This window comes from Tachyglossus aculeatus, chromosome 18 (assembly GCF_015852505.1).
Source record: "Tachyglossus aculeatus isolate mTacAcu1 chromosome 18, mTacAcu1.pri, whole genome shotgun sequence".
NCBI classification, from domain to species: Eukaryota; Metazoa; Chordata; class Mammalia; order Monotremata; family Tachyglossidae; genus Tachyglossus; species Tachyglossus aculeatus.
This window is the reverse complement of record NC_052083.1, coordinates 11,455,540-11,467,791: the sequence shown is the minus strand read 5'-3', so window position 1 is coordinate 11,467,791 and position 12,252 is coordinate 11,455,540. Positions and strand designations below refer to the sequence as shown.

Sequence of the window (12,252 nt, the reverse complement as noted above, 5' to 3'; positions counted from 1 at the left end):
GGGGGAGAGAAGATTCTTCAATTATGCGGATTCAGTTCATTTTGGTTATCCAATTTGGAAAAATGTCAAAAGGAAGCCTACTTACATAGTATACAGGATGGGCTGAATTTAAGAATTATTTGAAATTATTTAGATGCAAAAAGATAGTTCTCTTTGTCTTGGAATAAAATAGTGCAGATGAAATCAAGGGGTTGGTTTGATTAACAAGATGAAACGTTAAAACAAATAGGAATCAGTTAAGTGTTAATTTGGTATACAGCCCAAGGGAGAGGTTCCTTTTGGTATTTTTGAATGAGTATAAGTAGCCAGACACATGCGACAGGCACATAGACCACATTTAGCAAAAACTAAATTAATATATTTAGAGATATCTTCTTAGACAAAAACCCAGTACAGCACCATCTATCCCAAATAGCTTAAGTGTGAGAGATCCTAGTAAAGTAACAAAAACTTATGACACTGTTTCATGAATAGGTGTGATCATGTCAGAACCTGAACTTTTTTGAGCACGTGATTCATGGCTGATTGAGCAGGGTCTCGATTCCAAGGGAAAGTTTAAGCAATTTTTAGAGGGGGAGCTTTGGAGCTCGGAATAGTCCAGAGGCAAGGAAAAAATTGAAGGCCTTTAGTTTTTGTTTGTATCAATCCGTGCCAGAGCATTTATGTAGACGTTTTGAAGGAAAGCTACTTTTCATCTTCACATCTTCATTTTGAACCCAGTCCTCCTTGAAGGGATCCTCTCTTACATTTGGCCAAAATGATCCAAGATTGTGCATTAGGCGGGACTGTCGTAAATTGTGCCCCTGCCACCTGGAAGACAGAAGGCAGGGCTGCCCCTAAACCTGTTTTATGTTCTCGTGGAGGCAGGGGAACAGGCCTAGATAGAGCAGCAGTGGCAGGAAGAGCAGGTAAAAAGAGAATCAGCAGCCAACACAGCAGCTGCTGCTTCACCACTGCCCCTGGATCCCTGAGGATACCGCCTTCGGCTATGGACGGAAGGTTGGCTGTGAGGATTGGCAGCGGTGCCAACTTTGAGCAGCCAGTGATAAGGCAACAGTGGCAGCAGGTAATTCCTGCCTTGGAGAGTATGGGTTTCTGTGACACCATCATTACCAGCGATGACAGCATTCGTAGGAGCACTCTTTTTCTTTGTCGCTACTCACTACTATTCCAGTCATTACTATTAGTCATTACAGTTCTCTAGTTTGTTAACTCGTTATGGGTAGAGAGCGTTTCTGTTAATTCTGTTGTATTGTACTCTCCCAAGTGCTTAGTACAGTGCTCTGCACACAGTAAGTGCTCAATAAATACGATTGATTGAATACTGTGTGGCTCTTGGAAACCAATGATGCTGGCAAAGTGCTTTTGTTTCAGGGGCAAGGAGAGGACTGTTATTTGATCACGTCTCTGAGCAGGTTTAGAAGAGCTGAGACAGGTGATTGTCTGCTTGTGAATCCAATACTGTGTTAGCTAGGGCTTGGAAGGAAGACTGCCTCTCTAAAAGAAAGGCATATCTTGCTCCTGGCTCCAGGAGCAAGCCTTCATCAGAAAGTCAGTTTTCACTTAGTGTTGCCACGGCAACTCAGTATCCAGCCAGATGAAGCGCAACAGGCTCCATCCTTCTTTTTAGACAGTCTCGTCTCATTATGTAGCTTCCTGATGCTCCAAGATGTGATGATTATTTTTTTGGTAATATATCTTCGGCATAATATTGCATTGCAAGAATAAAGCTCCGTAGTTGCGGGCTTCTGTTTGATTCAGGTTATTTTTAGTTATAGTCTTTAGGGTCACCTTTCTAAGTCTTCATCTCCATGTGGGGTGAGAAATGGCTTCCCCAAAAGGATGCCTGAGGCGCTGCCATATGTAAACACTGCTTCTTCAGTGGTGAGAAAATCAAAATTCCATGAAACTGCTTTAGAGGACATACGAAGGTGGTCTCTGCTTCCATTGCCACAGTGTGAGAGGCACATCTCCAGAGAAATTAGAAGTCACACGTGCCAAAACAATACCCAGAATGCTTTCAGAGTTCAGATCAACCACTCAACATTATTGCTTGTCCTCATCTTGTATCATTTTCGTATTTTTCTTTCCTCTCTCTTGACTCTTCTGTCAACAACATCTTCACACGCCCTTATACTTGGATTGTAAACCCCTTGGGGGCCAAGTTCCATGTTTAATTCTCTCCAAATATTTTTTTTCCTAGTGCTTAAGATCAATCAGTGGTATTTATGGAGCACTAACTGTGTGCAGAGCACTGTACCAATTTCTTGGGAGAGTACGAGATAATAGTGGGTAGACCTGATCCAAGCCCTCAAGGAGCTTACAGTCTAGTATAGAACTTTGCACATCGTACACAGTCAACAAATACTACTGAATGAATGACTTCATTCTCTCAAAATGGAAAGAAATCTAATTGAAAAAGACCCAGGGCTAAGGAAATACATTTGAACACTAACCTCTAGGCATAGGAACTGCTTCTCTGCTTCACACCTATGAGTTTAAAAGAATTGAGGAAGATAAATCCTAAACCTATTGTTAATAGAAACCACTGTCAGTCCTCACGAAACTGTGAAAGAGAGATAACTTCTGGGAAAGAAAGAACTTAGCTTATTGTGTCTTCTTAAATGCTAAACCACTTTTGCTCAAAATATGGATACTTCTGAGAGAATGAGAGTCAACACAAGCTCTCCACTCTCTCCAGCTCTGTATGCATACACCCCTACGTGCAGACATATTGTAAAGACACACTTTTTGTGATGGGTTGTTTTGGGGCATTGATATGGTATTGACACACGCTCAGAAAGGAAACTGTCTAGACTCTGGTGAGAGTGGTGACATCCACTGAAGATTATCCATGTTGCTTGGTGTGAATTTTCCAATTACCATCCCTTTCCTTATCTCTGGGCCAACCATTTCAAAAAGCATTTGAAACAACTGCCCAGCAGTGAATCTGACCCAAGCATTCAACTACTTAGAACAGTGCTTTGCACATAGTAAGGGCTTAATGAACGTCATAAAGAAAAAACAACTAATGTTATGTATGTGCGCACACATATGGAGCCATAGAGAACAAGCACTTCTCCCCTGAAACTTGGTGGGAGCTATGGTTGACATAAGCATTCCAGACAGTTCTAGATAAATATACACCCAATCTTTCTCACTCTCCATCCTGTTCCATCTCCCCACCCCTGCCCGGCCAGGTAATTGTCAGGGCTGGGATTTTTTTCCCCCATCATCACTGTTCTAGATGGCCCGGTGGGTCTTTGGACAACCCGGCACCGCTCAAGGTCTAACCTTCTCTCCGATTACTGGGACCGGCGATTGGGGACTCCGGACCATCGGCCATCCTTGGAACATTCCCGTTGGGGAGAACCAGCTCGTCCGGCCATGGGCCGGAGCCGTCGACCATCTCTCGGTCCAGCTCCGGGCTCTGCACCGAGTCCGGCACCGACTCGAACGCGCTGTTCTCCTCCTCCTCCTCGTCCTGAGAGGAGAAGACGGTGCTTTCCGAGATCTTGGCACTGTCCACCGAGGAGAAGCGCGTGTGGCTGGAGAAGCGGTTGTTGCTGTCATAGCAGGACGGGCTGTAGCAGGAGGTGCTGTAACACGAAGTGCTGTAACACGAAGTGCTGTAGCAAGACGGGCTGTAGCAGGATGTGTCGCAGCCTTCGCAGTCCTGCCGGGGGCTCGAGTCGCTCTCGCTCCCCGTACTGGGACGGGGCTCGCCGTCGAGAAGCGGGCCACCGTTCACACTGGCCAAGTGCTCGGCCGAGGCACTGGTGGGCACCGGCCCCTGGCTGGATACCTCGGGGTCCCCGCTCTCTCCGCCGTCTTCTGGGTGAGGGGCATCTGCTGCCACGGTCTCGGCCTCGCTCACCACGTCCTTTTCGGAGGACTCCTTGACCGTTGACTCTTCCTCCCCCGGCCCCTCCTCGTCCTCGTCCTCCTCCTCCGGTCCCTGGGCTTCTCCGCCGTCACCACCTCCCTGGGCCGAGGGCATGCTGTGCAGCAGGTTGTGGATGCGGATGTAGTGGGTGCGGGGTGTTTCTGGTTCGCCGCAGGCCGACGCAATCACCGTCTCCAACTCGGACACGGGCAGGGAGCATGGCCTGCTTTTCTTCCTGGCCGAGGCTCTCAGTGCCAGGGGCCCATCCTCTTGCGGGGAGGCCGATTCTTCTTCCTCCTCATCCTGGTCTTTGTCTAGAACCTTGCTCACGTCAACCTCTTTCTCCACCTCTGCCTCAGCTCCCACTGGCTCCTCCAGGCCGGCAAGGGGATCTCCATCGGCCTCCCCAGCACGGTTCTCCTCGTCCTTCCAGCCCTCGTCTTCTGGAAGCGGTGGTGGGGGAGTGCCGGGGAGCAGATCCAGCCCCTCGGCGATCTCTTCAGCAGTGAGGCAAGGCAAATCTTCGGCCGGGCTCGGTTCTGTGGGCTCAACAGCATCAACTGGCTCCTCGGTGGCTTCGGCACCCTCTGCGGCCTCCTCCTCGTTCAACTTTTCCCCGGCTGGACTGACAGCCTCGGGGCTGTCTTCCCCATAGCCACTCGTGGGACCACCACCATCCTGTGGCTCCAGCTCTGGGCCCTCTGGGCCCTCCGTCCCCTGGCTTGGCAGCTCTGCGAGGCCTTCCTCTGCTGGGTTGTTGGCGGGGCTCTCCTGGTTTTCGGCAGACTCGGGATCCGCGCTCAGAGAGACCTCCTCGTCATCTGCGGGTGAAAGGAAAAAATGTGAGGCCCTCAGAGATCATCATTCTGTCAAAAGGGGCTTTCAAATAGTACTAGTGCTGTTTAGCTGACCATCAGGACCTTGGCCATGGTACATATCTATTCTATTTATTGTACATATCTATTCTATTTATTTTATTTTGTTAGTATGTTTGGTTTTGTTCTCTGTCTCCCCCTTTTAGACTGTAAGCCCAATGTTGGGTAGGGACTGTCTCTATATGTTGCCAATTTGTACTTCCCAAGCGCTTAGTACAGTGTTCTGCACATAGTAAGCACTCAATAAATATGATTGATTGATTGATTGACTCATGGAGGAAAGAATTGAAGGGCTTGCTACAGCTTTGGAAGCTTAATACCTTTAAATAATTAATCATAAGAGCGATTGTATATTTGGTAAGTGCACCAAGCACCGTGCTAAGCACTGGCTGGAGAAGCAGCGTGGCTCAGTGGAAAGAGCCCGGGCTTTGGAGTCAGAGGTCATGGGTTCAAATCCCGGCTCTGCCACTTGTCTGCAGTGTGACCTTGGGCAAGTCACTTAACTTCTCTGGGCCTCAATTCCCTCATCTGTAACATGGAAATGAAGACTATGAGCCCCACATGGGACGACATGATGACCTTGCATCTCCCTCTTAGAACAGTGCTTGGCACATAGTAAGTGCTTAAATACCAGAATTATTATTTTTATTACATATGATCCAATTTACTCAGTCTCTGTCCCACACGGGGTTCACGGTCTAAGGGGAAGGGACAATGGGAATTTAATCTCCATTTTACAGATGAAGAAACTGAGGCACAGAGAACTGAAGTGACTCGCCCTAGGTCACATAGAGCAGGCAAGTGGCAGAGCTGGATTTAGACCACAGGTCTCCTGACTCTCGGTCTGGCGATCCTTCCACTAGGCCATGCTATAGCGATGCAGTCCTGGGGACTTGGGGAAATTGTAGCAAACAGATTTTTGGATGTCCTTGGGACTCGCTTGTTCTTTACCACACCATCTCTCCCAACAGCCTGCCCTATCCCAGAGCTTCTCTGGGTGATTCCCAAGAGACAGTGTTTGTAGGGCTGAACATTTTTGTCACAGATCTTGGCACGGTCCTAACAAAGCCGCAGAATAACTCAGAGGCCAAAGAAATGGTTTAAAATGACTCTGATCAGAACTCCTGTCTCCACAAATGGAGGCTGGAAACTGGCCAGAACCAGGCCTTGATCAAATGGGAAAACAAACGCACTCTTCAAAGGACAACATGCAAACTGCTCCCCTCCTCCAAATGTCTAGTTGGAGCCCTGCCAGTTGCTAATCCTAGAGGATCCTCTCGTAACTCCGGTTCTGCAAAACCAGGCCTGCTGCAGCCCCGGGGAGAAGCAGCTTGGCCTCATGGATAGAGCAGGGGCCTGGAGGCTCTGGGTTCTAATGCCGGTTCTGCCACTTGTCGACTGCATGACCTCAGGTAAGTCACTTAACTTCTCTGGACCTCAGTAACCTCATCTGTAAAATGGGGATTAAGATTGTGAGCCCCATGTGGGACATAGATTCTGTATCTACTCCACCACTTAAAGCAGTGCTTAACAAATACCATTTAAGTTTATTTAAAAAATGATCTTTCTCCAGCCCACCTGAAAACCACACTCCTAGAGAGATGGTTTTCTTTGTAAGAGGCCGACATACAGTCTACTGTACCATGGAAAAGTCTTAAGTCGAGAATCTGCACTAATCGGGTGAGGGTGTTTCACCAAGCTCTCAAATGTGGGATGAGAGCCCCCAGTTCTGGGAAAAAAATCAGTGCACTGGAAACTTCAAGGACCTGAGACTGTCGTCTCTGTGCAGTAGGATGTAGATCTCAGATTTGGCTCATGAGGATTCAATTTTCATGGATCCCTCCCTCTCCACTGTATTATGGGCCTTCCAGCACTTTGGAGAGACCTTTTTGTATTCTCTTTTTTAAAAAAATGGTATTTGTAAAGCACTTACTATGTGTCAGACACCTTACTAAGTACTGGGTAGGTAGAAGGTAATCATGTTGGACATAGTCCCTGTCCCGCAAGGGGCTCACAGTCTTAACCCCATTTTACAGATGGAGTAACTGAGACTCAGAGAAGTGACCTGACTAGCCCAAGGTCACACAGCCGGCAAGTGGCAGAAGCGGGATTAGAATCCAGCTCTATTACACCAATCCAGGCAGTCCCCATTGTGGCCGTTAGTAGCTGCAGCCAGTCAACACAAACTATGGGGGATAAGAATGGATGGCAGGTGATTTATATAATATACAAATATATATATATATATATATACATATATATTTATAATTCTATTACACTATAATTCTATTTATTCTGTTCATTCTGATGGTTTTGACACCTGTCTACCTGTTTTGTTTTGTTCTCTGTCTCCCCCTTCTAGACTGTGAGCCCATTGTTGGGTAGGGACCGTCTCTATATGTTGCCAACTTGTACTTCCCAAGTGCTTAGTACAGTGCTCTGCACACAGTAAGTGCTCAATAAATATGAATGAATGAATGAATGAATGAATGAATGAGGGTGGGCGCTCTATGGTTAAGGAGAGCATTATCCATGTGGACTCTGAGGAGAAAAATCACTGGCAGTCCAGGCAGTCAGCTGGTTTTAGAACCTATGTTTGTACATATTTAGTACTCTATTTATTTATTTATTTATTTTACTTGTACATATCTATTCTATTTATTTTATTTTGTTAGTATATTTGGTTTTGTTCTCTGTCTCCCCCCTTTTAGACTGTGAGCCCACGTTGGGTAGGGCCTGTCTCTATATGTTGCCAATTTGTACTTCCCAAGCGCTTAGTACAGTGCTCTGCACATAGTAAGCGCTCAATAAATACGATTGATGATGATGATGATGATGAAGTGAAATAGGGTGGGTTAGAAGTCAGGATTCTTCTAGTAAATGTGTCCAGCCCAACGGGCAGGAAACTGTTGGTGACGATACCTGGGTGGATGGAGGAGGTGATCTCGAACCGGAACTGGAGCTGGCCGCTGACGTGATCCGTTGGAAGCCTCCGACCAAGAGTGTAGCTCACCACCCTGTCCCTGTAAGAAAGCAAGCGTTGTCACAGACCCCCGAATACACTTCCTGCTTTCCCCTCTCCTTTTCCTTCTCTTTCTTTGTCAATTGCTCATGTCTCTCAAAGTGCCAACGTGCTATTCTGTAGGTGACCCAGACGAACGCTTGGTGAACGCTTGGGGAAGAAGTCTGGTCTAATGGAAAGAGCAAGGGCCTGGGCTCTAATCCCAGCTCTGCCACTTGTCTGCTGTGTGACCTTGGGCAAGTCACTTCACTTCTCTGTGCCTCAGTTAACTGTAAAATGGGGGTTCAATACCTGTTCTTCCTCCTGCTTAGTTTGCGAGCCCCATGTAGGACAGGGACGGTGTCCAACCTGATTAACTTATATCTATCCCAGTGCTTAGAACAGTGCTTGGCACACAGTAAGTGCTTAATAAATACCATTAAAAACAAAAATAAAACACCGTGATTCCCTTTATGAGGGTGTCCTGCATTATTCCACTGCACCGGTATGTCTCTGGCACACTCCAGGTGACACTTAGCATCATGGTAAGGAAGTTCATGTCCAAAATATCAGTGGAGGGCAGGAAGCCCACCCAGATTCCCCAAGTGGAGCTGGCTTTGGACTCAAAACCCATTTTATGAGATTGTGAAAGGGGAAGGATTACTGACAGCTAGTGCTATTTCACAGCTTGGCCTCTTCAACATCACAAGCTTGTCTCCACCTAAAATGCCTCTCTACGGTCCAAGGGCCATCTGGGTCCAATGACCATCAAGGGCCTAGTAATGGAAGCTGACACTCAGAACAATCCCCTTTTTAATAATAATAATAATTATATTATTTGTTAAGCATTTAATATGTGTCAGGCACTCTTCTAAGTGCTGGGGTAGACACAAGACAGTACGGTTGCTATATCAGCTGTGTGACTTTGAGCAAATCACTTAACTTCTCTGTGCCTCGGTTACCTCGTCTGTAAAGTGGAGATTAAGACTGTGAGCCCCACGTGGGACAACCTGATAACCTTGTATCTATCCCAGTGCTTAGAACAGTGTTTGACACATAGTAAGCGCTTAACAAATACCATCATTATTATTCTGTAGGTGACACAGATGAACACTTGATGAATGCTTGGGGAAGCAGTTTAGTCTAATGGAAAGAGCAGGGGCCCGCATGCGACTCACAGTTTTAATCTCCATTTTACGGATGAGGAAACCGAGACACAGAGAAGTTAAGTGACTTGCCCAAGGTCACACAGCAGACAAGTGGCAGACCTGGGATTAGAATCCAGGTCCTTCTGACTCTCAGGCCTGTGCTCTACCCATGCACATTCACACACAGACACACATTTTAACGTGAGTAATGTAATCTAAGGTAGAATATCAGCTAAACAACTGCTGTTTTACCAAATGGAAATTCTGGGTTGAGTCTGTTCTCACATGGAAGTTTTCATAAATATTGGTGTTTTCTGAGAAGGAACGTTAGACAAAACCACCCGGCTATTCATCTTGCTATTGAAATGTCAGAAATGATTAAATCACACATGCCGGATAGGCTCGAACAACAGAAGTTTTTCCGAGGTGAAGCACATTTCAATTTCAATCTCTACAGAAAAAAGGCTACATCTAAAGCATTCAACTTTCTTGCAAAACCGTGTCTGACCTGATTAACTTGCGTCTACCCCAGCGCTTAAGGTAGTGCTTGACGCATAATACGCGCTTGACAAATACGATAATAATAAAATGAACTGACGTAGTTGAGGAGAAAACAGAACGGTTCATTTAATTAGACTGTTGTGGCTCCACAAACATAATTAATGGGGCTAAACCCATATCAGTGCAATAATATTGCTTTCCTGTCTGGCTGTGAATATATTCTTCCAGCCCACGGCCTCCTCCCTCGGGTAGAATATAAAGACTGGAGTTTAGCAGTAAAAGTGGGATAGAACATAATTACCCTATAGCGTGTCTCTCCAGGAGCCGCTGAACAGGCATGGACAGCTTTCCTAAGAAGCGTTTGATGATTGGACGACTCTTGGCAAACTTGTCTTTCACCTCGATTTCCAGGACGTCGGTGGGCAGGGAAACAAAACTAAACTGCTGTAACAAAAGAACACGTCAGTGAGTTTCCAGAGGGTGGTCGGAGCGGCAGACGCCTTACCCCAACTTTGTTTGTGATCCCTTTTTCCACAGGCGACTCCTCCGGGGAGAGCGCACGTCACCAGAACGGAGACCCGATTCTCGGCTGACAAGGAGGGACCGTGAGGGGAGCTTACTGAATGACTTCTGAGAGAAAAATCCACCTACCAGCCAAGCTGCCACCTGAAAATTCTCCTCAAGATATCATCATCATAAGGAAAAATAGTCACAACGATGATGCTTACTGTACGCAGAGCACTGTACTAAGTGCTTGGGAGAGTACAGTATAACAATAAACTGACACATTCCCTGCCCACAGGAAGCTAATAATAATAACAATATTCCAGCGAGGCTCAGTGGAAAGAGCCCGGGCTTTGGAGTCAAAGGTCATGAGTTCAAATCCTGGCTCCGCCAACTGTCAGCTGTGTGACTTTGGGCAAGTCACTTAACTTCTCTGGGCCTCAGTTCCCTCATCTGTAAAATGGGGATTAAGACTGTGAGCCCCACATGGGACACCTTGTATGCTCCCCAGCGCTTAGAACAGTGCTTTGCACATAGTAAGTGCTTACCAAATACCATCATTATTATTATTATTATCTACAGGTTAGGATTTGGCTCTTTCACAGCTGTGGCCTGGGTTTAATTATTCTCATTCAGGAAACCTAACTTTACCCCATTAGAGGGTAAGTTCCTTGTGGAGTGGAAACCCGGCCTAGTGGATAGAGCACGGGCCTCAGAGGCAGAAGGACCTGGGTTCTAATCCCAGCCCCACCGCTTGTCCGCTGTGCGACCTTGAGCAAATCACTTTGCTTCTCTGGACCTCAGTTACCTCATTTGTAAAATGGAGATTAAGATTTTGAGCCTCCGGCGGGACAGGGACTGTACCCAACTTGATTAGCTCGCATCGCTAGTTCGGTTCCTGGCACATGGTAAGCGATTAACAAATACCATACAAACACTCCATTATTCTGTACTTTCTAAGTGCCTAATACAGTTCACTGCCCCAAGAAGGAACTCAATTAGTGCTGCTAATATTAGTATTGCTCAGTCATCGATAGCGGAGGTATTGCATAAATAGGAATACTACTTTGGGCCGCTGGTTCCCATTTTCCTTTTCAGTCTAAGGCAGGAAGGCCACAACCCAATATCAAGCCTGCCATTCATTCATTCATTCATTCACTCATTCATTCAATCGTATTTACTGAGCGCTTACTGTGTGCAGAGCACTGTACTAAGTGCTTGGGAAGTACAAGTTGGCAACATATAGAGACGGTCCCTACCCAACAACGGGCTCACAGTCTAGAAGGGGAAGACAGGCAATGAAACAAAACATGTGGACAGGTGTCAAGTCATCAGAATAAATAGAAGTAAAGCTAGATGCACATCATTAATAGAATAGTAGATATGTGCAAGTGAAATAAATAGAGTAATAAATCTGTTCAAACATATATAAGGTGCTGTGGGGAGGGGAAGTAGGTAGGCCAAGGGAGATGGGGACGAGGAGACGAACAAGGTGGGGGGATCTAGGGGTGTAGCTTGGAGACTGATCCAGGAAGTTCAGCAAACCATGAAATTGTTTTTTAAAAATTTCTTGAACATTTCTAAATCAAGTAACTTTTCCCCACACTTGTAAAATAATGAGGAAATGGAGAGAAGTTGCTTTACATCCCCAAAGAATTGTTCTAGTGGCTCTCAGCCCCAAGTCTGCCAACATACCCTTCTCCTGTTCCCTCATCCTGAACAGGAATCCTGAAAATAGCTGGCTAATGTGAATGACAAAGACCCCTGGGATTACTGAGATGGTTACCATGGCAACAACAGGCTGGTCTACAGTGCAGTGGCACAGAGTCTGTACTAGACCAAGGTCACTTCTGCCAAAAATGACTCTCGTCCATAAAATTCTTGCCTCAACTTCCTAATGAGCTGCACCCCTACCTGCCTACTCATTTGTGGTACCCAAATGCTTAGTACAGTGCTCGACACAGGAGAAACCACTCAATAAATGCGATTGCACTTATTGGGGACATGCCTGGCAGAGATGAGAGAATGTGTGAGTGGCACTGCCCACACCATTGGCACTAAAATTAACTCCTTCATGCAGGTTCTTGGTCTTTGTGACTGGGTCGAGGCTCGTCTTTTATTTAGGATGGGAAAACTCCATTCATCCTGAAGAACTTGGCCAGGCCAGGGACCGATTCAGGGAGAAGGGGACATTTATAAGACCCATGGGGACTCTAGAAACGGTGCTGGTAGACTCAGGAAATGGGGACCGCCCTTAGTACGGGGCTCGGCCCAGAAGAAACTCTCAATAAATACCACTGAATGATTTGATTGGGTAGTTTTGTAAATTCATTCTGA

At 46.4% G+C, this 12,252-nt stretch overlaps 1 protein-coding gene across 3 annotated transcripts in view; it reads right to left on the bottom strand.

Annotated features, from left to right (window-relative positions):
* HECW1 (HECT, C2 and WW domain containing E3 ubiquitin protein ligase 1) overlaps window positions 1–12,252 on the bottom strand; it is a 189,723-nt gene that overhangs the window by 80,493 nt on the left and 96,978 nt on the right. For 2 of the 3 annotated variants that reach the window (XM_038760176.1, XM_038760178.1), the window contains 3 exons: window positions 9,713–9,855; window positions 7,684–7,784; window positions 3,295–4,707 (listed from right to left, as the gene is read on the bottom strand). In XM_038760176.1, coding sequence (XP_038616104.1) covers window positions 3,295–4,707; window positions 7,684–7,784; window positions 9,713–9,855 — 1,657 coding nt within the window. The remainder of the gene's footprint in view (window positions 1–3,294; window positions 4,708–7,683; window positions 7,785–9,712; window positions 9,856–12,252) is intronic. The other variant, XM_038760177.1, reaches the window with a different exon arrangement.